This window comes from Nesoenas mayeri (genome assembly GCF_963082525.1).
Source record: "Nesoenas mayeri genome assembly, chromosome: Z".
In the NCBI taxonomy this organism is placed as follows: domain Eukaryota; kingdom Metazoa; phylum Chordata; class Aves; order Columbiformes; family Columbidae; genus Nesoenas; species Nesoenas mayeri.
Window position 1 is genome coordinate 35888106 of NC_137542.1, and position 27411 is coordinate 35915516.

At 39.5% G+C, this 27411-nt stretch overlaps 1 protein-coding gene across 1 annotated transcript in view; it reads left to right on the plus strand.

Annotated features, from left to right (window-relative positions):
* GAK (cyclin G associated kinase) overlaps window positions 1-19749 on the plus strand; it is a 75246-nt gene extending 55497 nt beyond the window's left edge. Inside the window, exons 23-28 of the mRNA XM_080361953.1 lie at window positions 8141-8275; window positions 8623-8742; window positions 12226-12438; window positions 13859-14007; window positions 15374-15550; window positions 17212-19749. Of these exons, the coding sequence (XP_080218079.1) occupies window positions 8141-8275; window positions 8623-8742; window positions 12226-12438; window positions 13859-14007; window positions 15374-15550; window positions 17212-17313 (896 nt within the window). The 3' untranslated portion in view covers window positions 17314-19749. The remainder of the gene's footprint in view (window positions 1-8140; window positions 8276-8622; window positions 8743-12225; window positions 12439-13858; window positions 14008-15373; window positions 15551-17211) is intronic.
* Window positions 19750-27411: the final 7662 nt, after the last annotated feature.

A 27411-nucleotide genomic window follows, 5' to 3' on the forward strand; every position in this document is an offset into this window, starting at 1 on the left:
TGCACAGCTGTTTCCTTCACACATTTCTTATTCCTCTCACAGCTGTTGTGCACTGTGGAAAAACAACCAAACAAAAAAACAATCCAAAACAAAACAACAACAAAAAAACACTACCAAAAAACCACGAAAAAATTCCATGCCAACAACAAAACAAAAGCAACAAAGCCCACATACCCTTTCTTGCTTATGTCTTCCCAGAGGTGCCACCATCTTGGCTAAGGGGCTCAGCTGTGTCCTGTGGTGGGTCTGTTGGAGCAGCTCAGGCTTCTCTTCAGAGTCCACCCCTGCAGACCACTCCTTATAAACTGGAGGTAGTTAGGAAAGGTGGTCTCACGTTCCTTACCCTGAATACGTGAGTGTCTTCTTCCCAGAGCTTGTTACATGCAGTTTTCATAGAATGTCTCAAGGTGGAAGGGACCCACAAGGATCACTGAGCCCAACTCCTGTCCCTGCATAGGATGACCCCAAAATTTACCCCATGTGTCTGAGGGTGTTCTTCACTCACTTCTTAAATACTATCAGGCTTGCGGCCATAACTACCTCCTTGGGGAGCCTGTTCCAGTGCTCCACCACCCTCCTGGTGAAGAACCTTTTCCTAATGTTCAACCTAAATCTCCCCTGGCACATCTTCCTGCCATTCTGTCTGGTTCTGTCATTGGTTGCCAGGGAGAAGAGATCAGTGCCTGCCCCTCCTCTTCCCCTCGTGAGGAAGCTGTAGACCATAATGAGGTCTCCCTTCAGTCTCTTCCAGGCTGAAAAACCAAGTGACTTCAGCTGTTCCTCATATGGCTTCCCTTCTAAACCCTTCAGCCAACTTTGTAGCCCTCTTCTGGACTCCCTCCAGTAGCTTTATATCCTTTTTATCCTGTGGTGCCCAGAACTGCACACAGTGCTCCAGGTGAGGCCGCACCAGTGCAGAGCAGAGTGGGACACTTCCCTTGCCTGGCTGGCAATGCTGTGCTTGATGCAGCCCAGGACACAGTTGGCCCTCTTGGCTGCCAGGGCACTGTTGGCTCATGTCCAACTTGCTGTCAAACACAACTCACAGATTCCTCTCTGCAGAGCTGCTCTCCAGCATCTCATTCCTTAATCTGTATGTACAGCCAGGGTCCCAGGTGCAAAATCTGGCACTTGCCCTTATTGAACTTCATATGGTTGGTGATTGTCCAGTTCTCCAGCTTGTCCATATCCATCTGCAGGGCCTCTCTACCCTCAAGAGTGTCAAAAGCTTCTCCCAGTTTGCTGTCATCAGTGAACTTACTTAGTATTCCCTCAAGTCCCGCATCCAAGTTATCTATGAAGACACTAAAAGGTACTGGCCCTAAGATGGATGCCTGTGGAACTTCACTATTGACTGGTCACCAGCCTGACATAACTGCATTTACGAGAACCCTTTGAGCCCGGCCCATCAGCCAGTTGCTCAACCACTGCATTGTGTGTTTATCCAGCTGTGTGCTGGACATCTTGTCCAGGAGGATACTGTGAGAGACAGTATTGAAGGCTCTATTGAAATCCAGAAAGATCACATTGACAGGCTTACCTTGTTCAACTAGTTGGCTAACCTTGTCATAAAAGAAATTAAGTTTGTTAAGCAGGATCTTCCCCTCATGAACCCATGTTGGCTGGGACCATGACCTTGTCTTTCAGGTGTTTTTCTATACCTCCCAGAATAATCTTCTCTGCGATTTTTGCCAGGCACAGAATTAAGGCTGACAGGCCTGTAGTTGCCAGGGTCATGCCTGTTGCTCTTATTGAAGATTGGGACGTTTGCCAGCTTCCAGTCATCTGGCACCTCTCCATGTTCCCAGGAGTGTTGAAAAATATTGGAGGACTTGCTATGACATCAGCCAGCTCTTTAAGTACCCTTGGATGAATCCCATCAGGCCACATTGACTTATAGGGATCTAGTTGCAGCAGCAAATCATGGACAAGTTCTAGATTGATTGGGATTTTATCATTCTCACAGCTTTGGTTCTCTAGGCCAGAGTTCTGGAGGCCACAGAGCCCATTTTCAGTGTCAAAGACAGAAGCAAATAAAGCATTAAACGTCTCTGCTTTGTCTATGTCCTTGTTTATGAGGTGACCATGCTTATCAAGTAATAGGCCAATGTTATATCTGGCTTGTGTTTTGCCATTAATGTATTTATTATAAAAGAGTCCTTTTTATTGTCCCTCACAGTACTGGCCAGCTTCAACTCTAATTGAGATTTTGCCATGCAAATTTCCTCCCTACAGTAGTGAGCAGCATCTCTGTAGTCCTCCCATGATGCCTGACCCTGCTTCCACTGACCATCTACTCTATTTTTTCACTGTAGTTCTAGAAGAAGATCCCTGCTCAGACAAGCTGGATTTTTGCCTTGCCTGCTTGACTTTCAAAATTTTGGAATTGCCTACTTTTGTGCTTATAGGAGGTTGTACTTAAAAAGCAACCAACACTGATAGACCCCAACACCTTCAAAAGCTTTTTCTCAGGGTGCCTTACTAAGTAGTTCTCTGAGCAACCTCAAGTCTGCTCTCCTCATATCCAGAGCTGAGATCTTGCTGGCAGTCTTCCTCCTGTTAACATAGATTTTAAACCTGACTGTGTTGTGGTCGCTGTGGCCAAGGGAGATACCAATGGCTACTTCACCCACGAGACCCTCTCTGCTAGTGAGGCACAGATCTAGGAAGGCACCTTTCCTGATTTGTTCCCTCAGTACCTGCACCAAGCAGTTATCATGCAGATGCTTTAGGAATCTTCTGGACCTGTTGGTGCCAGCTGTATGATATTCCCAATTGACATCTGGCAAGTTGAAGTCCCCCATAAGCACAAGTGCAGATGACTTAGAGGCTTTGCTTAGTTCCTTAAAGAATAACTCGTCAGTGGTGTCATTCTGACTGGATGGCCTATAGTGGACTCCCATGACAATATCCACTTTGTCTGACCCTTAATCATTACCCGGAGGCTCTCAACCTTGCCATCACCAACTGCCAGCTCCATGCACTCCAACCCCTCTGCTACATACAGTGCCACCCCCACACCTCTCCTGTACTGACTGTCCCTTCTGAATAGCCTGTAGCCATCTGTTATGGCACATCAGTCACAGGACTCAACCCACCGGCTTTCACTAATGCAGATTATATCATATTCCTGGGACTGGGTCAGGGCTTCTAGTTCATCTTGCTTTTTCCACATGCTGTGTGTATTAGTGTAGAAGCACTTCAGGTGTGGTTGATGGTGTTCATCACCTCATGGTGTAGTGTGAAGAATCTCGGTAGCTCACAGCTCCTTAAGCTTTGGTGTGTGATCCTATTTCTTGTCATTGACAATCTTGGTACTGTCCTCTTCCCCTTTCCAATCTAGTTTAAAGCTTTATCAAACAGCCCTGCTAGTTCCTGAGCAAAAACCCTTTTTGCCTTCTGAGACAGGTCCAGCCCAAAGAATAGAACCAACCGATGGCTGAAAACCCAATGTTCTGGTGATGGCACCAGCCTTGGAGCCACATGTTGATCAGCTGGGTCTGCCTGTTTCTTTCTCACATGCTACTAAAAGGATTGAAGAAACTACCTGAACTCCTGATCCTTCAACCAACTGCCCCAAGGCTCTGAAATCCCTTTCAATTGCCTTTAGGCTTCTCTTTGCTACCTGTTCACTGCCAACATGAAGAACCAATAGTGGGTAACAGTTTGAGGACCTTCCTGGCCTATGGAGTTGAGTCACATCTCTTACCCTGACCCCAGGGAGGCTGCAGTCTTCCCTGCTGGTTGGGTCTGATTGGTATATTGGACCCTCTGTTCCCTTCAGAAGGGAATAACTTATTGCAACTACCTTTCTTTTTGTCTTAATGTGAGTGGTTTTGATGCATTTGTGTTTTATGTGAGGTGTAGGTTGCCTAAGTGACCCCTCCATCCCAGAAGGGTTTTCATCTGCCACATCAGCTGTCTGCCTCCTATCCAATTCTAGGGCCTCATACATATTGTGTAGGGGTATCTGGGAAGGTGGGGCAGGCTGAGAATGGACTTGCTTGCTGCCCCAAGCAGTAACCTGTTTTGAATTGACTCTTGTTGGACAGTTGGTCTAGTTGACACTGCCTCTGGGTGATGCAGTCTGAGTGCTAGCTACAGAGAAACTGGATTAAAAAAACAAAAATGCAGTATTTGCCTGAGATGAGTGCTTCCTCCTTGAAATCAAAGGCTAGCCAGCTGATTGCCCTTTCTACCATGTACTTAAGCATAGTATTTCAGCTGTGGTTGATTCTGCTGAGAAGGTCCCACTTGCTGCTTTCTTTGCAATATTTTTGTTCTGTCCTATAGATACAGTAAGAGCTGTATGGTTTAGTTGTATGCTTGTATAATTGCCAGTTTTATGCCACTTTTAGTTATGATGTTGCCACTACATAAAGTTACCTAACAGACAATGATTTTTTTTTTTCTGTTCAGTAGAAAGTTTGATCAATACTGATCTGTGGAGCTTCATCTTAGCCAAAATCTATCTCACTCAAGAGGCAGGGACCTCCGGAGATTATCTAGTTGACCTGCTCAAAAGCATGGTCAAGTAGAGCAGGCTACTCAGGACTGTGTCCTTGTTGGTTTTTTGGTGTTGTTTTTTTTTTTTTTAACTTCTGACGATGCAGTAAGGAATATTAGTATCTGTAATGCTTTTAATATGAATTAGTGTGAGTGAAAGGACATGATAACTAGTAACTGGAGAAGAAAGGGCAAATCAGAGAATGTTCTCAAATGGCATATTCGGAAGAATTGTGTTGTGTGAACAGAAGAAAGCTCAAACATGAGGTCATTTAAGTGATAAAAGATTTTCAAGTCAATAAAAATAAATTAGTAGTAATGTCAGTGTTCATTCAAAACAAGCTGCAGCAATGAGATATGGAGAATCTATTGCTAGAGCAGTAATAAGTGTCTAGAATTAAACTTTATTGATGGATAAGCTTCCTTCGGTAGTAAACAATTGTTAAACCTCTATAGATACCTGGGGAAAAACTGTTTTCAGTGAACACAAGTTCAAGAATTAGAATTTTAGGGTTATATTTCTCAGTATGTATTGAAATTTAAAATTATAGAAGTTTTAATATTTCATATCAGTTTGTATGAAAGGTAGTTCTTAAGAGAATATCTGGTCTGTTAAGGCATTTTATTCTGTAATATGAAAATGTTGAGCAGTCGTTGTTAAACCGCAAGGTAGTTTAATTTTCTGTGAAAAGCTGTAGTAATTTGCCAGTGAAGCTAGTGGGTGGGATGACTGTTCACTTCAGAATTGGTAACTGGTTCTTAATTAGCCACACTTGCAAAAACAAGCTATTGTCAGTAACTGGACAAGTGTCCACTTTTCCGTCATAGGTATCTGTTCAGTGAGCGTTTTTGAGAACAGAATTAGTTAATTTGGATATTAAAGTAGCAGGTCATCTTAATGCAAGCTGTGTCAGGAGTGTATTTCCTTCTGTGAGAATGAAATTATCTGATCAAAAGATAGCAGGACATGTGGAAAGGTGATCAGAAGAAACATGAGTCACCAGTGTAGTCTTCTGAGCACAAATTAGTTTCTGTGATGCCTGTGTTGTCAGTCAGGCTTCAGACAAGGTTAAAAAATGTCACATTATACTAAACTAACCTCTTGATTCACAGAAAATCCTGTTGTCCTGTGTGATTAAAGGTTTTCCTGTAGAGATGACAAGTTAAATAAAGAAAACCTAATGTGAAGTTGTGTGTAGGGTATAGTAAAATGCAAGTCTCTTATTTTGGAAAGCTGGGAAGTGTGATCCGATTACCACCAACATATTCTTGCATCTTAGCTTGGTTTGAGCAGAGTTAGTAAAGAATTATACCCTGACTTCCAATGGTCTACTGCTGTACAACTAAGCATTATAAATATGCGCATTAAAGAACTTAAAGCAGTTGTAGATTGGCTTGCCCATGATCTCAATGTTTCAACTTCAAGAATACTTAGCTATGCTTCATGTTTTATTCTTTCTTTAGATATTCTGTTTTGTTACCTTTGTGTCGTATGTGGTCTCATCATACCTCTTCAGAATATGTAGAAGTCAGAGTATCATGTTTGTGATGCCATATTTTGATGTTAAAATCCATTTTAATGCCCAAGTTGTACTAGAAAGAATATAGTATAAGAATAACAGTTCCAGGAAGGCATTGTATCTGTGCAGTATATTGTGCATTGTACTCTATTGTTTCAGATTTTTCTGGTAAAAGTGTATTGGATGCATGTGAGGTTGTACTATTCATAGTGAAATTACTGCTGTACATAGTAGGCTACTCCTGCTTTGCTCTGAGTCAGGGATGTGATGAACTTCACTGGTCTTAAATCAGCAGTTATAAAACACTGGATTCCTGTAGTGTGTTCTCAAGCTTTCAAAATCATTCAGCTTTAGTTTACTTTATTATTTCTCTCAGCCTGGTTTTCTCATAGTTAATTCCTTAAGTAGTTGTAAATTTCCCAATATCCCTGTAAAAACAAATAAATAATTAAAAACAAGTTTGTAATAATGGAGATCATAAGCCACAGTTATTTCTAGCTTAAAAATCAATACTAATATTAATTCAATGCCCACTTAACATTTGAGGATCGCACATAGAACAGCAAATTCCTAAACTAATGAAGAATAGACGCTTTTGGATACTTTGTTTATAGCTGGTGACACCCCTGAGTAACAGATAGCTGGGTCAGTACTTATTGAAGTAAATTCATACTGTTTCTCCTGTGGTTTCAGAGGCAGGGAGATGAGGTTTAAGTGTGGAGAAAGGGTTGAAAATTGTAATATACCTACAGAACACTTTGGCGGCTGATTTGTGCATTTTATTCTTATATTTTCTTTCACATGCAGCAGAGAACTCTGTTGTAATACAGACTTGGCAGATATTTGTTGCAGAGCATTTGATGTGCTGTCTTTGCAACTGTAAGATCCAAGTATAAGTAGAGTTAGTGTATGAAGTGGTGGAGGGGTTATTTAATTTGCTTCAAACTGTTTCCTCAAGTAATATATTTTCTGGGATTTGGTGTCAATATTCAGAACATAATGTTGCAAAGCTGTGAGAAATTAAAAGCTGTGATGAAGTAATCAAAACATGCAAAGAATCGAAATGTCACTTTTTTTGTAAGGATGGCTGGGTTAGCTTTCCAAACTCTAGGTATTAGTGTCTTAGAGCATCACAATATGTACTGGTTTTGCTGAAATATCACCTGTCCCTGTGGCAGTGACTGTTGTCATAGCATTGAAGAGATGCTTACATTCAAAAGCTGTCCTGTTTCACTGTGACTTTCTGCAAGCTGTACTCAAAGGGAATGCTCAGAGCTGGTATGCAGCTTTGAGTGTTTCATACCTACGACATATCCTGAGGATGGCTCACTTCATACTGTGTGTGAGTGAGAAAGGGGGAAATAACTTACAAGTTGCAGGGGTGGCAGTTATCCTATGTTGGATGTGACACTTCTAGAAATTAGTGGAAGCACCTTTGTATCCTTTTGAATGGATCTGTTTCATTGTCTGTTTTCACTTGGCAGGTAGTTTTGCTTTGCACATGGAAAAGCTGCTTTTATCTGTGGAGCTGGTGATTCTTAATCTTTTCCTAGAAGAGACCACTCTTCCTCTATCCTGCTCCTTAGTTGCACGCATTCATTCATGTATTGAACCTAAAAAGGCTACTAGTTTGTCAAGAGCTCCCTTTGTCACTGGGATCTGGGGCAGGTAAACCTGCAGTTTGAAGTGACCTGGCTCTACCTATGTAGCAGCCAAACTGCAGAGTGATATAGAGCAGCATTTCATGAAGCACTGCTGCTTTCTGGTTCCCCACTGTGTTGTCAGGAACACCAGTGTGCCATGAAGCCATCCTTTAGCTAGTCCTTTCACCGAGGAGACCTAGGCTGTTGAATTCATAGTGGTGCCTGTGCATGAAAATATTTTATCTATGAAATGCATGGGATATTTCAAATACAAATGAAGGAATTCTAGTGGTAAAACCCTCTGAGTCTTTAAGATTGCATGACTGTGTAATAGAGATATGTAAGCAAGCCATGTATTTAGCCATTATAGCTGACAGTGTGGTATTCTGTTCTATTGGTATTGGCAAAATAGCCATTATTGTGATGGTTTTCCTAAAATAATAATCAAAATACTTATTTTTTCTTTTCTAGGGAATTTGACACCAGAGCCACCTAAAATACCATCTTCTACAAGCCACCCAGATCTCTTAGGTGGATGGGATTCTTGGGCAAATTCCTCAGCAACAATTGATGTGGCGTCCCCACAACTGAAGCCTCTTTTTGAAGGTATGAAATGAAGTTCTTCCATTAGGGGGAATAAGGAATACTCCAGACTTAGTCAGTTTAATCACCTGAAACTGCTTTTTTGCTTTGCTTTTACTTTTCATGCTTTTTTGCTTTGTTGCTTAAAGGACTCCATGTTCTTGTGCTTAGAAGCTCCTTTAGTAAGGCACTTGTATAGTTTTTCAAACAAGTTCAGAGGAACTAAATAGTTTCAGTTGTCTACAGTAATGGTGATTCTTGTAATGGTAAAAGATGTCATGGCACAGAATGCTGTGGAGGTTTACACTCTTTTATTCATTCCCTCAATTTCCAAATACACTAAGTACATTATACATTTTCCTATTATACAGTTCAAGCTTCTACCACAAGGAACCAGTCCAGTGTGTCTTCAGGTCAGTCTTTCAGCCAGACTATATCTCAGAATTTTGATCCTTTTGCTGATCTTGCCAACCTTGGATCTGGTCTTCCAGGTATGATCTTACTTTTCAGAGATTATACTTAATGCCTCTGTGGTGTGATTTGCTTCTTGTACCAATAAATGTAACTGATGATAGCTTATATAAAGTACTTCCTTTTAATTGTTAACAACCAGCTTGAGACTGTTGCTCACGGCAGACCAGTGTCAGGAAAAAACCTAATCTTTACAGAGATTGTGTGAAACATCCAGAATAATTCAAGGTGTTTCAAAAAGATGGACCCAATTTCAAAGCACCCTGGATGGAAATTTGGTCCATCTTTTTGAAACACCCTGTATTTCAGAAGATAACTACAGCTGTGATTGAGGAACAGTATATATACCTCACGCTTCAGAATATAGTTGAAAAGGTAAGTGAAACCAGGTATTGCAGATTCAGTAACTGAGCGTGAGGTTTCTTATCTAGCATTCATTGATACTGTGCTGTGAAGAACATAAAATGAAAGCTAGATTAAATTACTTGTTAGATCCAAAGTGACAGCTGTTTTCCTTTTAATTCAGTGCTTTTCTTTGAATTCAGTAGGACTTAATAGCTCTACTACTCACATTTGTCATGTTTGTCATGATTTGTTGTGCAAGATAAGTACAAACCAAGTCCATATGTGTACACAAATGTCAGTTTGCAGTGGTGTGCACAATAAGTTATGGAAGATGGGACACATTGCAGAGTAATACTTGTCCCAGGATGTTATGTTCACCCCAAACTCAGAAATTAGCCCTGCAGCATTCTCAAACAGCAGAAAAACAATGAGTAATAAAAAGAACTGAGGTCCTTGCATTTCAGAACCACACTGCCATAGCAAGTGGCTGATTTGTAGCTGTGAAATGTGACTGTCTACTGAGAGTCCAAGGAACAATTTGGAATGACCTGTAGTTGCTGAGTTGCAGAAATGTTTCTCCCTTAGCTTGGAACTGACAGAGGTTTTATTCTGTTGCCTTTGCAGTTAGCATTGTGTATTGAATTGAGTTACCCTTTCAGTAGAATTATCTTATAGAAACACAAGTAATATACAACGTTTGGCTTCTTTATGTTGCCTGTGCATAATTACTTGCAAAATTCTAGTATTAAAGCAGCAGCAATAAGGCTGCTCTGCAGTAAATGAACTACAAAATTTTCTAATTTAATAATTCAGGGTACTACGGACTTGTTAAATCTATAGATAGTGTGACAGGAAAAAACTCTATCTTTGACTTAGAGATGCAGGTATAACACACACTGAACCAGCGGAAGACATTCTACTGATTTTAGTAGGATTTAGATCAACACATTAGTCTTTCAGTTAACTTCCAATAGGAGAAATGACTGCATTAAAAAGTAGCCAGATGTCACTGTGCTAGTTAACCTTAGACTTTAACTGAACTTTCAGGGACTTATAGGAACTGGAGTTTAGACTTGATGTTGTATTTTTCATAGGTGTTTTTTGGCCTTCACGTGCAAGTCATTATTCTGGAAGATGAGTTATTAGAATGAAAGCTACTTAATTGGGCATGCTATATAAAAAGAAAAGAAATAATAGCTTAGTACTTAATAGTTGTGTATTAGGCTAGTGGTAGGAAACCAGTAGTGTTCTCTGGTAGCTGGTGGTCTCACACACCTCATGGCTAGGAATGATCTTGTACCATAAAGTACGATTGTAGTGTTGAAAAGTTGCTGCTGATAGGGAGGGCATTGGCTTGACCTACAGGAAGAATTGGTTGGTCTTGAAGACTGAAATAATGAATGTAGAACGTTTCAAAAGAGTAGTTGAATAAGAATTTTTCAGTATGTAAGGTCATGTACTCTGACTGGTAACAGGGATTTCTTGTGTAAATTTCACAAGTTAAAAGTGACTGAAACTGAGTTGACTAGGCAATTGGGTGCTTTAATGAAAAAACAGTGCAATCCTGTGTTTGTATCAGGTGTTATATTGCAATACTAGGTTTTATCAGATGTGGTATTTAGAGATATAGTATGGTATCTTGTACATGGCCCTGCGGAGACATCCTCTTGTATAAGCTGTTATAACTACAAGCAACAGCTACAAAAGAGAGCTATGGGGAGAGATGAGGTGTGGGGAGCCAGTTTTGAAAGAGGAAACTGTTTATATTTATATATATATATATATGTATATTTATATATATATATATATATACAGACAGGTTTGTTGTTATTTCTGAGGCTTTAGGATGAGTAAAAGGAAATGGAAATAGCAACAAGAACAAGTAAGCTTAAACTTGCTTGGGATATGTTTGAGCTGAAAGTTATGTTCTGATCAGCAAGAGCTGATGAATAACATATGTGGAGATGCAAATACTAATTTGCCTTCCTCCAATACATAATTAGATGGGATAATAAGTTTGTCATGCAAGACCAAGTGATGAAAGATTTGTGGTTTCGAAGTGTCAGTTTTTCATTTGTATTATACTTTTTAGCTGGCTTGAGGTGTGCAACCATATTTGACCAATGGTCTTGAAATCGTGTTCTGTGATTTTTAGGAAGTTTTTCCAACATGAAGAGGTCTTAATCTGTTTTAGGATTCCATATGTGTGGTATAAAATCTTTCTTTTCTGAAAAATCTTGGTGTATCTACATTCAGTTGTCATGCTATTTTCCCTGTGATGGGTAGGCCAGGCATATACAACCTGTCAAGGGAACTGAGTTTCTATGCATCTTTTGAAATGAAGTCACTCAAAGGCAATTTAATGGTGGCTTGGTTTAGAAATAAAAAATACCAGGTTTATTTTCATCAGCAAGACAAACCTGAATAATGATTTTCAAAGCCTGGAGCTTTATTCTGCTCCATTTGTTTACAGGGAGTATTGTAGGGAAGAGGCCCTATGTGTTCTTCCCAGAGTGAGTAGCAGATGAAGCTGCTAAGCAGTGTTATTTATACAGGTTTAATGAAGGGAAATGGGATACTAAAAATTGAGTCAGTATTGATAGACAGAGGCCTATAGACCACACCATATTACTACAGTATCTCCTGCAAGTTTCAGTCATTTTTCATTCATGTGCAACATTACCTGCCAGTGCTGCTGTGCAATGTTCTCATCTTTCTTAAACAATTGCAAGAAAACACTAGAGACTTTGAAAGCATTCATTTGAAAACATTCTCAATATACTACATTTCCTTGATCATATAATTAGTTTTTCAGTATCCTCTGACAGACATTGAAGTGTAATGAATTGGGAGGCACAACTATTTTCATTGAATATTTTTGTGGCCTGGCTGATGAGACAAAAGTGAATACTTCTGCTAAACCTGGCAGTTGAGAACCTGAATTGTAAGAGACTGAAAGATTTTCAGTAATGGCTCTAGCTCCTTCCATCCAAGTTACTTCTTAATCCAAGTTACTCTTCATTTTGCATGCTTTTCTGTTACACTTTCTCTTGTATAGCGGTATCACAGTAAACTGTGTGGTTAGATGTCAAGAACAAACTGTCTTGCTCATATTAAACAAGTGACAGCTGAACAACTAATTTAGTATTTATTGCTAGGTTCCTCCAGTGGTGGAGTTTCAAATATTGGCTTTGGTCAGAAGACTGTTCCATCTCAGAAACTGGGAAATCAGTGGCAGAAATCCACAAAATCACAAAGTATATCATGGCAGTCCCAGACTAAATCCAGCACAGCAGCAAAACCAAATTACACACTAAACTTCAGTGTTATTGGAGGACGAGAAGAAAGAGGAGTCAGAACCCCAGGCTTTGGTAAGTTTTCTGAAGGCATTACTTAAAATGCTTTGTGTGAAGTTAGATGCATTTTTAGCTGCAGAAGTTCTTGTTACCTCATCTTTTTATTAATGTTTAGGTTGTAGCTACTAGAAATCAGAGAAGACCTTGGCAAATCTGGTGTCCTGCTTTTGCAAAGCTGCACTAGAATATCCCAGAGACAAGCTGACCTTGGCTCCAATATTTGCAAGTTCAGTCATAAAGTCTCAAGGCTATATTCATTCACACACATGGGTACTGGTTTTGTATCACTGAGTTAGAAAGGTGAATTTGATCTATCCAGGGAGAGATGGTTGCTAGTGTTGATTCATGCTAAGTCCTCTTGCAATACACAGGTAAAAGGATGCAATATTTTTTTCTAGCTGAAGAATAGAAGCTGGTCTTAAAGATTGAGATTTAACTTACTGGAAATTCTTGTGTTGCAAACATGGATGGGTATGGGAACAGGTGGAATCATTTTTGGAATCAGTCCCTTAAGATATTCTTATTGAATAGGCAATTTGCCTATTTGCATGGGTATGACCCCTTCTGCATTAACCTTCTTGGAAAATTTTATTTTCTTGACATGTCAGTATTAACATAATGCCTTCCTTTAGATTGGTTATAAGTTAACAGCAGGTAGTTCTCTTAAGCTGAAATTATTCTGTTGATCTGTATCTGGAAAGAGGTGACAAGATGGAGTGCCAGTGTGTTTAAGTTGTTAACACAGGAAAGTCTATTTGGAGAAGAAGGAAAAAGCAGGTTGAAATGCTTAATGGGGCAAGGGATGTTGTGATTTCTCATAGTTGAAAACAGGTGGACCTCAGCTAGACAAGGACCTGAGAAATTTATGCAGTTGTCCCTGTTTTGAGTAGGGATTGGCCTAGATGACATCCAGAGGCCTCTTCAGAATTCAGTTATTCTACAGCTCTCTACAATTTTTTCATTCTATAATGAATATTCTTGTTTATATTTTATTCCTTTATTATTCTGCTGAAGTTTCAACATACTGAAATGTTGACTACATGCTTTTGACTGGAGTATTGAGTATATGGTCACTTGAAAAACTGCTGCACAGCAGTTAGAATTACCTTATAGTGGAAAAATTGAACCATTTCCAAAATCATGAATAGGTAGATGTGTACTCCCTCAAATCCACTTAATCTTTGAAAAAAGAGGACATGGAAATATTTAGTCACATGTATACACGTAAGGTTATCAGTTCTGCTGAACTGAAAGCTTGTCAGTGATCCCTTTCATTCTGATCCTTCTTTTAATCTTGTGGAGTTTAATAAGGCACTGAAGTACATTTATCATGGTAGCGAGGAACATTATGCAGGTGTATCTAAGTGCAGTACATTTCCTCCATTAATGCATTCTCCTATGTAACTTTTCATGTACTGTTTTTCTCCTTTCATAGGTCAAAAGCCCAAAGTTTCAGAAAATGACTTTGAGGATCTCTTATCTAATCAAGGATTTTCAGCTAAATCTGATAAAAAGGGACCAAAAACCATTGCTGAGATGAGAAAGCAAGAAATGTCTAAAGATATGGACCCTTTGAAGCTCAAGGTTTGTTTAACACTGGTTTTGATTTAAGTGAAAACCTGAGCTTATACTTAGAATATGCTGATAACAGAGAAGTGGATACAATGACTAACAGAGCAAACTGCTAAAGAATGAAACTTTTTTGTATTTAAATTATACGACTGTAGGTTCATTAGTATGAATAATAGCCAGTTGGCAGTGAAGCAGCAGTTGCAATAGCACAAAAAGTGTGTGGATCAAAAGCAAGTTCCTGTTTCTTTCAGCTGAGCTTGGGGAATTTTAAGAACCTGTTTTCTTGTCAGTCAATTTCTTGAAGCTAGAACTGTTCTTTAGTGTTTGCAAAGGTCTCCATAGGAAAGATGGATTTTTCTGATAATACAAAACTACACTTCAAAAAACAGGCAAGTGAGAATAGCTGTTGTTAGAATGCCTGCTTCATTACATTTAGTACTTAACAAGTGCTACTAGTGTCCTAAGAAGTTACTAAAAGATGTAATTCTGGAGGTGGGCTGTAGAACTAGTCTGTGGGGTGTTACCTGATGTTCAGATTTTGTGTGTTACTCGTTGATAACATCACTGATAACATTGATAAAGCTTTGTAGTCTTTATGATCCTTTAGAAAAGTTTATAAAAGAACTTCAGAGATGTGCTGAAATTTGTTGTCATAAAGTGTCTTACCTGAACAGAGTGTGCATAGCTTGCATGGGTACTTTTTAACAAAACCCACCATAAATGGAAATAAATACAGATTTTTATTTACCATAATTGTTGCTGATAGAGTGCAGAGATTTTCATATTGCATAACAGTGGTTAGTTAACACACTGTATCACTATAGCAGTGACTTGAATATTGCTATTTAAAGTCTGTGAAATAGCCACTTATTCTAATCAACTTTCATGGGGATAGCTGAAATAACACTTTAGTTTGTGCAACTCTGCAGGCTGCTTAAGTAAACGGTAACCATTAATATATGTCATCTTGATTTGTACAAAAGTTTCAGAGTTTTAGTAAATTACTCTTTTGCACTGACGTGGAGTTAATGTAATTGTAATAGATGTTTTTAATTACTCCTGTCAATCCTATTTAATTTTACAGGGTTTTGTAATATGTAACTGTCTCAGTAATCTGTCTTGCAATGACTGAATTTCTGCAATAAACTAATAATGAACTACTCTCTAGTGACAGATGCAAAATATCATTTTTGGGCTGCTAATGATCTGCATGCCAGAAGGAAGAATGTAGTAACAGTTGGATTTAGGAGGGGTGACTGCAGCAAGTTATTTGTACCTGGGTTGTAATCTTGTAATCCTGTACAGAGTAAAGGTTATGTCTGTAGACTGAGAATGCTTGCAGTGCTGCATTAAGTTCAATACATTCTGTTTTTCCCAGATTCTTGAATGGATTGAAGGAAAGGAAAGAAATATCAGAGCATTAATATCCACTCTTCATACAGTGCTTTGGGAAGGGGAAAATAAGTGGAAACCAGTCAGTATGGCAGATCTAGTAACTTCTGAACAAGTGAAGAAATACTACAGGAAAGCAGTGCTTGTAGTTCATCCAGATAAGGTGAGAGTGTTCCTCTGATCTTCTTTCCTTTAGAAGGAATACAAACTGCTTTTAGCACACCTTATTTATTAGTAACTGACAGATGCTGCAGCCTTGCTTCTTAATCAGCACCCTATATGCTCTTCACTTTGCTTCCATTGTCTTTCAGTGTCTGTCTGAATTTGGTGTCTTGCATCCAGGTAGTACAGAATTTTTCTTGTCATCCTGGCACAGTATAAAATTCAACAGATTAATGTTAATAAACAAAAGATCCTATGATGGCTGTACTGAGCATCAAAGTTGGTTATTTTGGGTTCTGACTGCTGGCAGGTTTAATGCTGATTAGTGGAATCTGCTTTGTTTCTAACAGCTGATACGTCAGGTCTTTTAAGGACTATTCACCAATACATGAAGACTCAGAGGCTGCCATGGCAAAACTGATGGGAAAAACCTGCTGAACCTCCTTTATTAAACAAATTTATTAGGAACTATAAAAAGTAAACTTTACTAGAGTAAAGAAAATAGTAGTTGAAAAATACTTGATGAATATGACATTCTAGGTGCCTTTTAAAAATATATAATGCATTTAATTGCTGTTTGTTAGTGTCCCAATGTATGGGGGTAGCTTCTTGTTCTGAACCAATGCTCTAGCCTGTATTGTAGTTATAAAGATAAGCATTGAATATACCTGGTTTGAGTTTTCAGGTTTGCCTTCATTGGTAGTTCAGGAAGCAATAATCTAAGTCCTATGTCGTCTTCTATTCATGACAGAGGAACAAGACATTGTTCGTTCTTTTCTTCGTTCTTTTCTTCCCCTGTCTTTTGCTGTTCTTGGCCATGTGGCTTCCTCCACCCTTATGGTGTGGTGTTTTCTGTAAGCCCTTTAATGCATCAGTGTCAGAACACAGATCTTGTTGAGGCATTGTTGTCTTTCTTGGTTTTGGTGTGGTTTGGGTTTTTTGCTTTGTTTATTTGTGGTTTTGTTTTTTTGGTGGTGGAGTTTTTTTTTTTTCCTCTCTCCTGCCACATAGAGTTAAAGCAGTACCTAAAAGGGTTTGTAAAGTACTGCAGCTGGTGAAGGCCAAACAGTAGGAGAAAGGGGAAATATAATGGAAAGGGCTATGGGGCTTCCCATTTGTCTTGGAAAGAACCTGTAAAAATGACTTATCTGGGACTGGATCTTTACTAACCATGGGGGGCTGGGTTGGGCCTGAGGCAGAGCTGCTGTGAAACAGAGAACTAGGAGCATGCTGTCTTCATTTGAGTATGGAGGCAAACATGCAGAAAGCTATGTCACTCACAATTAGCAACAGATTTTTCTCCAGGAAATCCTGTCCAAAAGATCCTTGCTTAAATTTTATTGTTGTACACTACTGCAAGGTCTGTCAGAAAGCAATTCCGAAAATGATTAGATTTGATCATTAACTAATTTTTAATAAAATATTTATGTAAAGAACAGCTTGAAAAACTGTTTCTAAGTTTTAGCCATTTATGAAGGCTTTGGTGTTGTTTAAAATGCTCATGGCAAACTTTGGATAAGGCTGGAGAGAACTGGGTGTCTGCAAAATTCACACAGCAGTCTCAAGTTGTTGAATAAGATTGCAAATATAAAAGGGGTGAGATCTTTAAGTCATGTAATTCCTAATATTTTTATGCTTCTAATAGGTTCTGTTTGTTTTCAGGCCACAGGACAACCTTATGAACAGTATGCCAAAATGATCTTCATGGAATTGAGTGATGCATGGTCAGAGTTTGAAAACCAGGGATCAAAGCCGCTTTTCTAAAACTTTACCTTTTACAGAACTACTTCAGGAAACTGGAGCTGAGCATTTTCCAAGCTGAAGTGCTTTTTTCCATGATGTCAGCACAGCTTCTAATCATGCACTTAAATGTGGTGATGTATTTTAGAAGACGTAGAGTACAAAGCATTACACAGATGCATTAGGAAAACAGCTGCTCAGTACTTGAAGAAATCACAGTCTGGAAGTAAAGATTTCCTTTCAGTTTTGTACATGGTAAAATAGAATTTTAGTGAACCTCCATGATTTCTGACATACTAGTATTAATTATAAATCATTCAAATGTTCCTGATCTTTGTTTTACCTCTACCTTCCCCATTTTTTCTGTTACTTTCAGTAGTCTTGTGATTAAATTTTGATGTTTCATGTCTGTCACCTTATTTGAAGTGCTTTAGTTATCAGCAGTGAATTTGCTTGGCTTATCTCAATCCTCAAGGTGTATATTTTCATCTGTATTTTATGTAATCCATCTGATAATCATTCTGTAAATAATGCTTTCTGACAATACCTGTGTTCTTTACAATAAATTAAGAGTTATTTCAGATCTTTTTGCCTAAATGTTGGAAAGTCAGACAGAGTTGGGTTTTTTCTACATATAATGAATCTAGAAACAAATCTTGACTTCAAGGACTGCATGTTCCTGCTGTTTTGTTATTTATTGTGAAAATTTGGAAGGCAGTACTCTGACCAGTGCTTTTTTCCTAGTTCTTTAAATGGTGTCTTACTTCCAAATTCAGTGGAACATTCTTTCCATTGGACTTCAGATACTCTGATAGAAATAATGTTATTCTGAAACTTGAAGTGTAAGCAAAAAAACATATTAGTCTGCTTTGATTTGTCTGACTAAATACTATGTTACTCCTTATCATCTGGAGAGCATTTGAAGTGCTTTAACACATTTTGCTGCATGTCTGAACTTCTGTATTTCTGAGATGTGCATGACATCATGGTGTGTATTGGTAGACTGCATTTCTGCTCACTAACCTTTCAGGCACTGGCTTTTGCAAGATGGGTAGACACACAACTTGCCCTGTTTTCCCATCTCCATTCAGAAGGCTGTTTTTCACTTGTGCTTGGGTGAATTAATGCAAATGACCAATGACTTATACTCTTTGCAATAACAAAATGCAATTTTCCTATCAAGTTTGAAAACGTTGAAAACTAGTATTGTGGTATTAAAGCTTTGGCAGAAGTCTCTTGATACAGTACAGTTGAGCATTCAAGGGGATATTTTTATAATCTTGCTGTTTTATACATTTTGCATGCTTAACCGTGAGTGAAACTGTACTATTATCAGAGGTAACTGTTCAGCTGAGCAACATCTGAGCAGAAAACATGGGATTCTAATGCCACTTGAACAGTGTGTTAGATGAGGTTATCCACTGCCACATGAGCCTGAGAATTGATGGGTTAAAGACTTGTGAACACAGGTTGAAATTTATAACTTCTAAGCTCACATCTAACAGTTACTTGTTAACCTGTGTGAAAAGGTTTTCTGTGTATATATTCAGCTACTGTGATTTTTGTTTAAGATGCCAGGATCAGTTATGGATCAGGAAGGTTATATATTATTCATAGCTGCAGTTGTATTTCAGTTACTGCTTTGAAGCAGTCTTAAACCTCAGTGCATTTCTTCATAAAAACAGGTAACTTGCTGTCTGATTTAGAGTAAGAGCTAATCTTTTTTCCTTCAGACACTTCATTAACTCTCTGTATGTGTGGTCTGCATCCATCAAAATTAAAGGACAGATCTGTTGAAGATCTGCATGTCCTATGGCAGATGATATCTAGTAGTAGGTTTAAAAAGACTTACACTGATAAATAGTGACTGTGACTCCTATAAACAGCTGAGAGATAAAGCATTTCTGCTGGAGCTGCTTTTAGTAAGGAAGGACTACTTTAAAAGCCCACTTTCTTTTCAGCACATACAGGCAACTTAATTTTGAGGGACACATTTTTAATTGCTCTTTTCATGAAATATGTGCATAACAATTAAAATTGAAAATTGGGGGGAGATAACAAGCACACAAAGCAGAGTAAGATAATATTTTCTGGATGATCTCTACTTTTCTGTATTTATTTCTGTATTCTTGTTTGCAAAATTTCTTTATCAGGAACAGGACTAGACTAGAATCTTAGCTGTGATTTTAAGTGAGCAGGGAAACATGAGTGCAAATGTTTTATCTGGAACTAAAGATCTCTTGAGACTGACTCCCCTGTCTTGGGAGAATTCACAGCCAAACTTCATGATTTCAAGAGCCATTTGATACTTACTGTAGTGTCAGTCAAGTTGATAGGACCCTTCAACCTATTTTATGGCTTAATCAGCTCTGGTCCTCAGTGGGGGAACTGGCTGATTACTCTGTCCTGCTCCTTTCTATGTAGTTAAATTTTGGTGCTAAGAATGTGGGAGAGGCTCAGTTTGGTAAAATCTCAAATCTTTACAATGAAACTATTTGGTATTTGGGGGGGGGGGGGGGGGGGGGGGCGGTGTGTGTTTTTGTTTTGGTGTTACTGTGTCATTTAGCTGTTTTGCATACAAGAATGTTCAAAAAGTAAGGCACTGTAAGCAAACTTTAAAAATTAATGTGATTAACACAAATGTAGTAAACTGAAGTTTTGTTTTCTTTAGAAGGTGAAGCAGCGTGAGGAACACTAAAAGCTTAAATATTATTTTTTTTTAGTTACAGGAATCTGGGAAGTGGGAAGTTAAGGTAAATTTTAAATAAACATATATTGAGTCTTCATTTTTGCTTTAAAGGAGAGGGTCAATTGGGAGAAAAATTCAAGAATATTTTTTTAATTCATCTTAAACCAGTAATAAAAAAATTGGGAATGAGGGCTTTTCAATTGTTCTCATGTTCTGTATTTCATTGTTAATTGCTTGTCTGCTTTAGGAGATATAGGCCTTCATTCAAACTATTACACATTTCACTGTAGCTATATTCTTAATGTCCTCAAGCTGAAGAGCTTTTAGAATAGGCTACAGAAATATAGTTTAAGCTGAGACTTTATTAAATACTGTGAATTATCTCTGGGCTTAGAATGTCTGTTTTCCATTCATGCTTATTCATTGCACAGTTAAATTCTGAAGTGTTGACATGAAGTCTTGCCCAGAAAGCTAGATGGCAAAGCTTGAGGTTGAGGTAACCAAGTGTTGCCAGTAGGTTGATATTGTGTTTATCAAGACTTCACACATGGCACTTGAAATTCTTTTGTGTAGCATCTCCTTGACTCTTGCAGCAAATCATGGTGCCTTTTGGCCTGTGTTTGTAGTTCCTTTGTCTATTAGCTGACTAATAGCATGCTCTTTTTGCAGGCTACCAGGATTAAGTTCTTAAAAGTGAGTAGCTTGATGTGGTTATTGCAAGAGCAAAGAAAATACAGGATAAGCTAAGGGAAGGGTGGAGAAGAGCATCCAGACTCTAACCTACATGTCAAATGTTTTCTAATTCCCCTCTTCATTGACCTATCCCTGCCTACTTCTGCTAGAAACAGGTCTAGAGTAGTAGAAAGAACCCTGTTTGTAGCCTACTTTTCCAGCCCTTTTAGAAGTGCTACTGACTGGCTATAGACAGTAACAAGTGTTTATCCTTTTTTTTTGCAGAAGCTGCTACAAAACAGGGCTTATAGCATGCTAGGGCAGTTTTCTGCTAGTTATTTCTGAACTAAGTTGCTTGTGTTACATTGCAGTTAAATCTAGAGAGTCAGGCAACTTTTAAAATAGAGATCTGTGAAGAAGAATTGATGTTAAGAGTGTGTGTGGTTAAAACCTGCCAAATGGAGAAGAGAGTGGTGTTTTGACTATGTTGGAGGGAATCAGTGTCTAAGTTTGGGCACACCTGTTTTGTGTTGCATGGTGCTTTCTGATTTCCTTGAACTTAACAGCAGGGAAGAGAAAATGAACAGTTAAGCCCTTGCATTCATATTACACCATGGGGTTATGCTCAGTATTGTTAGCAGGTAGTTATTCCCAGACATCAAGCCTGGGAGGAAAAGTTCCTCTGTGTTGCCACTTGAGTGCAGTTCAGGTAGTTTGCCAATAAGTGGTAGCTTCCTTCAGCAAATACAGAATGGACAACTTAGAACAGGGCCGATGAAGTACATTTCCTTGAAACAGTGGCAGAGTCCTTGGCATTGAACCTGTAAGGGTAACTAGTACTCATGAAAAATGCCTTGTTTACTTCAATTTCCTTCCTACTTTGAGGAAATTCCTCTGGTATTGTCTTGTCAAGTACAGAGTAACAGTTCCTGAATGCAGGCTGTGTCTCAAAGCCACATGCACAGGATTATTATTTTGCACAAACCAAAGCAGAGTTTGAGTGTAACTGAAATCTTGTCTGGCTTTGGGACTGCTGGGCTATATGAACTGTTCCACCTCCCAAGGCCAGACTGCCATTTCCCCAGCAGTGGCATTATGTTTGCATAGCTGTTGTCCATTGCATTCTCTGCTGCTCACCAGAATATTTCAAGGGTAGAGTAAATGTGGAAACCTTGTTGTTCCCAAGCTGTGTCCTTAAATGCCTAACCATCACGTTTTAAGGAATGCTTTGTAAAAAAAGTTCAAATTAGTCTTGTACAGTTGCTTGTGTTTTTTGATTCAGTTGATATTTTCTGTCAAAACTTGCAGATGATTGACCTGTGAAAGCTGTAAAAGGAATGTATCAAGATTGTGACCTTGATGAATCTTGCAATGTTTGCTTGCTTGCTCGGGTGAGCTTATTGTAGACAGCCATTTAGACTGTGTTAAACTTGTAACATGCTCCAAAAATACAAATTCAGTCATTTTTATGAAGGATACCTGTTCTCTTAGAAGCTTTTTACTACCAAAAGGGGATTAAGAGGCATTGTGAGAACTCACAAAACTCTTTAGTGGAATGTACTGTATATTTGCAATGTAGACTTCTAGAAAGCAGTTGTCATCTCTGATAAGGACTTAGCTTGCTCTTTTTTTTTTTTTTTTTTATTTGCCTGTAGTTGTGATTGTACTTTCTATACCTGTGATTTTTCTGGTTTGGGGTGTGTGGAAGGACAGAATTGATACTCAAGTCTTATTTTTACCATCCTTCAGAAAACGCAATGTACTGAGTAATTTTGCTACTAGTGAAATTAAGATTATACCTGTATGTATATAAAGGTAATATAGCCAAATTAAGCCTTGTTTAAAAGTACATTTAATGTTTAGCACAATGTCCTTGAACAGCATATTTTGCTTTGAAATGTAACACAACTTAACCAGTGATCAATTAAAACAAACAAAATTGCTTTGCGTGTGTCTTTCTTCAGCAAAGGGAGAAATTGAATACCCAAAGCATTTCTACTACCTCTTTCAGAACAATACGCAGGTGTTAGAAAAATGGTTCTAGTTAGTATACTGAGGTTGACTGAACCTCTTGGAAAGCAAATGTCTCTTCAGAAATGTGGCTTGTGTTGGAGAGGAGTCCCTACAGTGCACTCTGGGGTTTGGCAGCTAAACTTCTTGGACTGCTGCCTGTGTTGGGCTGTATGGGGTTCGTGCACAGGACCTGGTGCAATGCAAAGCCATCCTGTCCCTCAGGGAAGCTGTTGTATAGGTGTGTGACAGTAAATGAAGAGAAGGAAACAAAAGCAGGAACAAGTGAACAAGACTGAGGCAGGAGGGAGGAATGACCAGCCTGTAGGGAGAGTGGGATGTATGGTGATGAAGGATGGCAGACCTGGGAGATCTGTGAAGCAATGCTGGAGGAGTCATCACTGGTGGGACAGTACTAACTTGGTGTCCAGAAGCACCTTTTGACTCCATGCTCTCAAATAAGAATGGGAGAAGCTAGATCTTTTATAGTTGGGAACAAGCCACTTGGTGGCATTGCGAAAGTTTATTTAAAAAACAAAGGCGTAGAAATGTAGGATTACCACAGGGCATCCCCCGAGGAGGAGGAGAGAAGACAGAAGATATGGGGGAATAGAGGGGCATGACCAAAGGAGGATGTGTGGGGTAAGCATGAGGCAGAAAATAGCGTTAGCAAGCTGAGAAGCAAACAAAACAAAGTTCAGTTAGGGAAAGGCCATTGACATAGGTGTTTTCATATTCTGCTTACTACTTCAAATAGTCTCATGGGTTTCTAGGAACTTAGGCTAGGTCTTCTAGCATTTGCTTGCTGAATAATCTTTCTCCCTGTATACCATACAGAACCTGCTGCTACTATTGCTGTTAATGTGTTTACTCTTAACATGCAAAGCTGCTGAAAAATGTGTTGATACCTGTTTCCAGTCCTTTACTGCTGCAGTAAAGAAGAATTATGTCAGCCAGTTTAATCTTCTTTTGCCATATACAAAGTCTCTGGCTACTCTGTATTTAGAAAGACTGAGCTGGGAGTACAATCCACAGCATATGGAAATTCTGGGGTGTCAAACTGGCAGGCATCCATAAGAAATTACACCAGGTGGGCTGAATGTGTTATAAAGAAATGGCATGGCCTTAAGTTCAGTACCAAGCAGAGCAAACAAAATGGCAAGGGTTAATGACGCATTTAATAAGGCAGCAGAAACACTGAAGAACACTTTGTACTGTGGTGTGCAGAGCAGTAGGTAGCAATCAGAGCCAAAGCCTTCCAAGTTTGCACCCTGGACACCTGGCTGCTGGAGTGCTCTAGAGAATAGTTTGCCCTGTCTCAGCATTGGTTCCATTGTGAGGGTGAGAGGAGGACTTCTGGCAAATTTTCAGTCTATGGCAGAATGGAGTAAAAGGCACTGAAGAAGGCAAAATGGAGTATGTAGGTAGATGAAGACTTCAACTCAAAGGATCCCTTTCAGGACAAACTGTAAGGGATTCTACATCTCCTGTAATCTGTGAAACAGTACTGGCTCTTCTCCTGGGGTGGCTCCTGCTCCTCAGCAAAGGTCTGAGCACACACAAAACAGTGCCATTGAATTTCTCTGGTGTGTAATGCTGCTGGCAGATGCAAGAATTAAGGAGTTATCTTCGAGTGGGTGTATGGGGCTCACATTTAGAAAGGCATCACTTGGCCATTCTCAGCTGGTGAAATTCACTACTTGCTTCCTGGTGTGTGGTTTTGGTGATGAACAAGACAGCAGAAGCACTCTGTATGTTGCACTCTGAGGAGATGAGATTGTCAGTGCACTGCATCCCTGCCAGACAATACGTGATATTCAGCAGATTTCTAATGTGCAAGATGAAACCTGAAGGAACAGCTCATCCAGCTTGCTGAGGAAGAACCAGAACCAGTCAATCTGCAGCAGTGAGCAGTTGGGATGTCTCATGGCTCCTCTTTTCCTGCTGCATGTCTGGTCCATCTGCCGTCTAGCTGTGGTTCACTCTAGAGGCAAATAAGGTGCCAGGTTTATTATGAGAACAGGGACTACCACAAGTGTTTTGACTGACTGAAATAAGATTGAACCAGTGCATGTTTTGCATCATTTCACTCAGACTTTTTTGTATATTAGGGCTAAACTTGCCTCTCTTGCCCTCACTGACTCATCATGAAACCAGAGATGATGCAGGGTTTTTATTACCAACATCCTTTTTTCACAGCTATCTTGCTTCACCATGGAAGCTGCCCTCCATTTTCCTTCTACTTCTCACCGAGCTTTTCTGCTGCTCCTACTGAAGAGAAGCTGCTAAATTAATGTATACTGTGATTAAGTTACAAAAGCCATACCCATCATTAACCAATTTATGTGATAAATGCTTTCTAACCACCTGCAAAATGAGGGGATATTTTTCAAGTTTTAAATGACAAGAGGGAGACAGAAGATTAAGTAATATATTGTTTAGAAGCAGAGAGCTTAGCTTATATTTGACTAGTAATTAACAGATGTAAGTAAGAAACGAATCAATAACTTCTTACTAAATTTAGGATTATGCAATTATTTCTTAGTGTAGATATATTGTACACTAAAAATTTCCAAAAATTGTAATGAATATGCAATAACTGTGTGAATATAAGCAATGCAAGAGCGTCCAGTTGTTGGAGCACTTCTGGTGGATGATCCCCAGTCTTGCCCAGCACTGATAAAATAAAGAACGCCTGCTTAACAGTATAATTGACTTTGTTAAGTTTATTTCTTTGTTTCACTACCAGCATGAGCCTAACACCTATTAGACCTGGAAATTCCTCATCTGATTCTGTGGCCCTTTGCTGCAGCTTCTTCCCCACATGTGCAAGGCATGGGCCACTTTCAAGACTCCTATTCCTTCTCCTGTGTGGGGAGCATCAAGAGGAGCACATAGCTCATAGAGTTGAGCTGCTGTCTTTTACCATCTCCAAATGTAAAAAATGGTGTTTGGGCATTGTTTGCTATCCCCAATTGTAGAAAAGGGTGTTTGGGGATTTCCTGGAGAACTACAAAGTCTTTGGAGGAATTCAGCTAAAGGAGAGAGGCAGAAGGGACTCTGTTCTGTGCTCTGCTTTTCTTAATGAAGGCAGCTCTTCTTGGCCTTGTGGGCTCCACAGTAGGTGACAATCCTCTTCATCCTGACAAGAGAGGAGGATGGGAGGTGGCTGCCCTGAGCCAGCCCTTTTGATGGCAGGCAGGGCTAGAGGGGGCAGGAACTGAGGGGTGAGGAGCACCAACCCTCTGCCATGCACCCCTTGGGGTGAGTGGCAGCTGCATGGCTCCACTGAATAAAATGCACAGGATTGCAAGTGGAATTATTCCTCAGGAATAATTATGTTTCTTTGTTTTGATTGGCATCTGCTGGCAGAAGGACATGTTCATAACCATTTCACACTTGTATCACAGTCTTTTTTAACCAAACCCGTGCCACACTGATCATTTTGCATGCATTTGCATATTTTGTATGTGAATGCTGCACAAAAAGAGCTGCTTTTGGCTGTCTGAATTCGTGGAGCTGATGCTGCCTGAAGCAGGGCTCGCAGTGTCTATGGGTCAAGGGCTGGAAGAGCAGCAGAGGCACACAGCTCATCTCCACAAGTTCTGCTGGGGAATGTGCTGTGCAGCTGTTCCTGTTTCAAGTTGGGGCCCTGCTGCTTGCACCCACCAGAAGCCCACAGACTTTGCCTCTGCTGCTTTTAACTGTTACCAAACAACAACAGGTGATGCATTACTTGAAGCGGGAGCAAGGAACCTGCTTTGCTGTTGCCTTCTTAGAGCTGAAGGTAGAAAGAGATGTGCGCCACAGGAGTCTCTGAAATGATGTGGGGGCAGACACAACTGATAACAGCATAGGAAAGCAAAGGGCTAAGGAATAAGAAGGCAGATCACAGGTCTGTGCATTGCACATGCCCAGGCTGTGATGTGTAGATGCAACCTCAGTACAAATATGCAAGTATTGAGGATGCAGATACTCAGACTCAGTTGTCTGCCATGGGAGGAGGAAGAACAGACTAAGGAACCAAAGTTTCCTGGCAATGCAATTCTGACAGTGCTATCCAAATACTTGCTCGGAGCCCCCAGTAAATGAGGCTGTACTGACTGTTCAGCCCAGGCTGCTTCACCTCTGGTGAGGTTGCTGAGTCATCATCTGTTCTTAGATGGTGCAAAGGATGCCTGTCTGCACCATCAAGCACTAGTCTCAGGGGTAAAATCTTCAAGACACCCTCTCATAATAATAGAAAAGACTGATCTCTCACCAATATTCCTATGTCCCAACCTGAATGCCACAAAATTCATCTGGTCAGCATGTTAAGTACTTAAACCCAAGTGCTGAATTAAGTTCTGTTTTGGGAAGTTGCCTGTCTGACAAAAGATGATAGCAGCTTGAAAAAAGTTTGATCTACATTTACTTACCCTCATGCAAGAAGGTATAAAATTCAGCCTAAGTGACAGCATTTCACAAGGGGTTGATACCAACAAGACCTTAAGAATGGCTGAAGATCGGGAAGAATGGTTGGAAACTGCACCTTTAATACAAACAAGTATCTTGTTTATAGAAAACAAAATTAGATGAGCTTCAACTTCTAATTATGTTGCTGTCAAGTGTAATGTGTCTGCTTCAACTGCGAAATGATAAACACAGTTCTTTAGTTTCAGTGGGATGAAAATAGTGTTAGAAGATTACTCCTGATGCTGGAAGATCAGCAACTGCTCTAAGAGTAGCATAGACTGGAAGATCTATTGCTG